We start from the raw sequence: 1,904 nt of genomic DNA, 5'->3' as shown, positions 1-1,904 counted from the left end.
CTTCAAAATTAAAAATTGTTGTGCTTCATAGGACACCTTCAAGAAAATGAAAAGGTAATCTCGAGGGAAGAAAATATTTCCAAATTACTAATATATATCTGATAAAGGACTTACATATATAAAAAAAGGCCACAGGATCTTTAGACATTACCCCAGATAGAGAAGCACTGCTTTAAGATACACAACAAATTCAATTTACTGGGGATAATTGGAATAATTATACTGAACATAATACATATATGGAAACAGTACAGTTTCTATACTGCTGGATAGTTTATTTTTTCTATTTAAATATTTGAAACAAAAAGTTCTATAATTAAGATTTTACTTAGTTATGAAACCTTTATTCACTGTTGAAATGTTTATCTTATGTTTTATGCTTTAGGAATGTTATGTTCATAACTTACTAAGGATTAGTGTGTATTTTCCAACATTGAGGCATGAAATTCTGGAGCTTATTATTGAAAAGCTACTCAAGTTGGATGTAAGTATTGAATAATCTGTTTTTCTTTTTTTATTTTCATTTATCGAATATATTGTATTTGTTACAATCACAGTTTGTAGAAACAACAATAGCAACAATGGGGAAAAAAACCACAGTTCCACCATTCTTTGCTTCATTTCTTTTAATGTTTCTTGAACTCAATCTATGTGGAGTAACGAACAGTTCCTTCTCTCATGGTTGGGGGACAAGGCATTAAACGCATAGTCACACACATGTAAAGGTACTCTTGTAGAAAGTGGTATGAATGAAACATGCATTATCATGAGCTAGAGAACCTGATGTTCAGGGGATCAGGAAGGCATTCCTAAGGAAGTGATGTTGAGATGAGATTATGTGTACCTCTTTTTGTGTTTGACATTTTTCAAAAGTGCAAATTATAATTGTAAACAACTTAAAATTTTGTTTATTTAAAGAGGCCTGCAATAAGGTACAGGGGGAATGAAAGGAAGTGGTAGATTCTAGTGACATTGTGGAGGAAAGGTGAACTGTTCCTTGAGACTGGTTTGGAAGTGGGAAGGCCAGAGCATAAGAGAAAGGAATCTTTGAAAGGCAGCTGCCTGTGCTTGGTGTTGCTGTTAACAGCAATAAGAAACTTCAAGAGGAGGAAGTTGGAAGACAAGAGTTCCATTTTGACAGGTTGAGTTGCAAGTGGAGATCTAGCTAGGGAGTACCCACCAAGCAGTAGTAGCTACAGGTGAGAGACTGAGAACAAACCTGTGGAATAAAGCAATTAACAACATGGGGGGAAGGTCGCAGGCCCAGCGGCTCATGCCTATAATCCCTACACTTTGGGAGTCCCGCAGTGGGAGGATCCATTGAGACCAGGAGTTTGAGACCAGCCTTGGCAACATAGCAGGACCCCATCTCTACAAAAAAGAATAATTAGCCAGGCATGCTGGTGACCACCTGTAGTTCCAGCTGCTCAGGAGGTTGAGGCAGGAAGATCACTTGAGCCCAGGAGTTTGAGGTTGCAGTGAGCTATGATGACACCATTGCATTCTAGCCTGGGTGAAAGAGTGACACCCTATCTCAAAGAAAGAAAAAAAAAAAGGAAAAACCAAGAGGAAGGATGCCAAGGGCTGGTTTGGTCAGCAGCATAAGATATTGCTGGCATTTTTAGTGAAGATGAGAAAAGTAAAAATCCTTGGGTTTGGTGATTAGAAGGTGGTCTCTTAGTTGTCTTCTGGAGGGCCATGGATGGTGAGGAGGTGGGGCCGTTAGAGGCCTTGGTGAGGGTTTGTAGTGGGAGGAAGGGGCTGGAGTAGGGCTGAGGGGTGTGGTTCAGGATGAGGAAGATTTGAGCAGGTCTGTGGACAAGGAACAGGTTTTTCTCCACCAAGGAGAGATAAGCCTTGGTGGAAAAAAACATTGATACTGTAGGGGAGCAGGAAGATGGAAT

General features: G+C 39.5%; 1 protein-coding gene across 1 annotated transcript in view; it reads left to right on the top strand.

The window, feature by feature from the left end:
- RRN3 (RRN3 RNA polymerase I transcription factor homolog (S. cerevisiae)) overlaps window positions 1-1,904 on the top strand; it is a 27,022-nt gene that overhangs the window by 10,482 nt on the left and 14,636 nt on the right. Inside the window, exon 8 of the mRNA XM_012647561.1 lies at window positions 386-484. Within this exon, the coding sequence (XP_012503015.1) occupies window positions 386-484 (99 nt within the window). The remainder of the gene's footprint in view (window positions 1-385; window positions 485-1,904) is intronic.

Source organism: Propithecus coquereli, unplaced genomic scaffold, assembly GCF_000956105.1.
Source record: "Propithecus coquereli isolate 6110/MARCELLA unplaced genomic scaffold, Pcoq_1.0 Scaffold27, whole genome shotgun sequence".
Lineage (NCBI taxonomy): Eukaryota > Metazoa > Chordata > Mammalia > Primates > Indriidae > Propithecus > Propithecus coquereli.
This window is presented reverse-complemented; position numbering and strand designations above follow the sequence as displayed.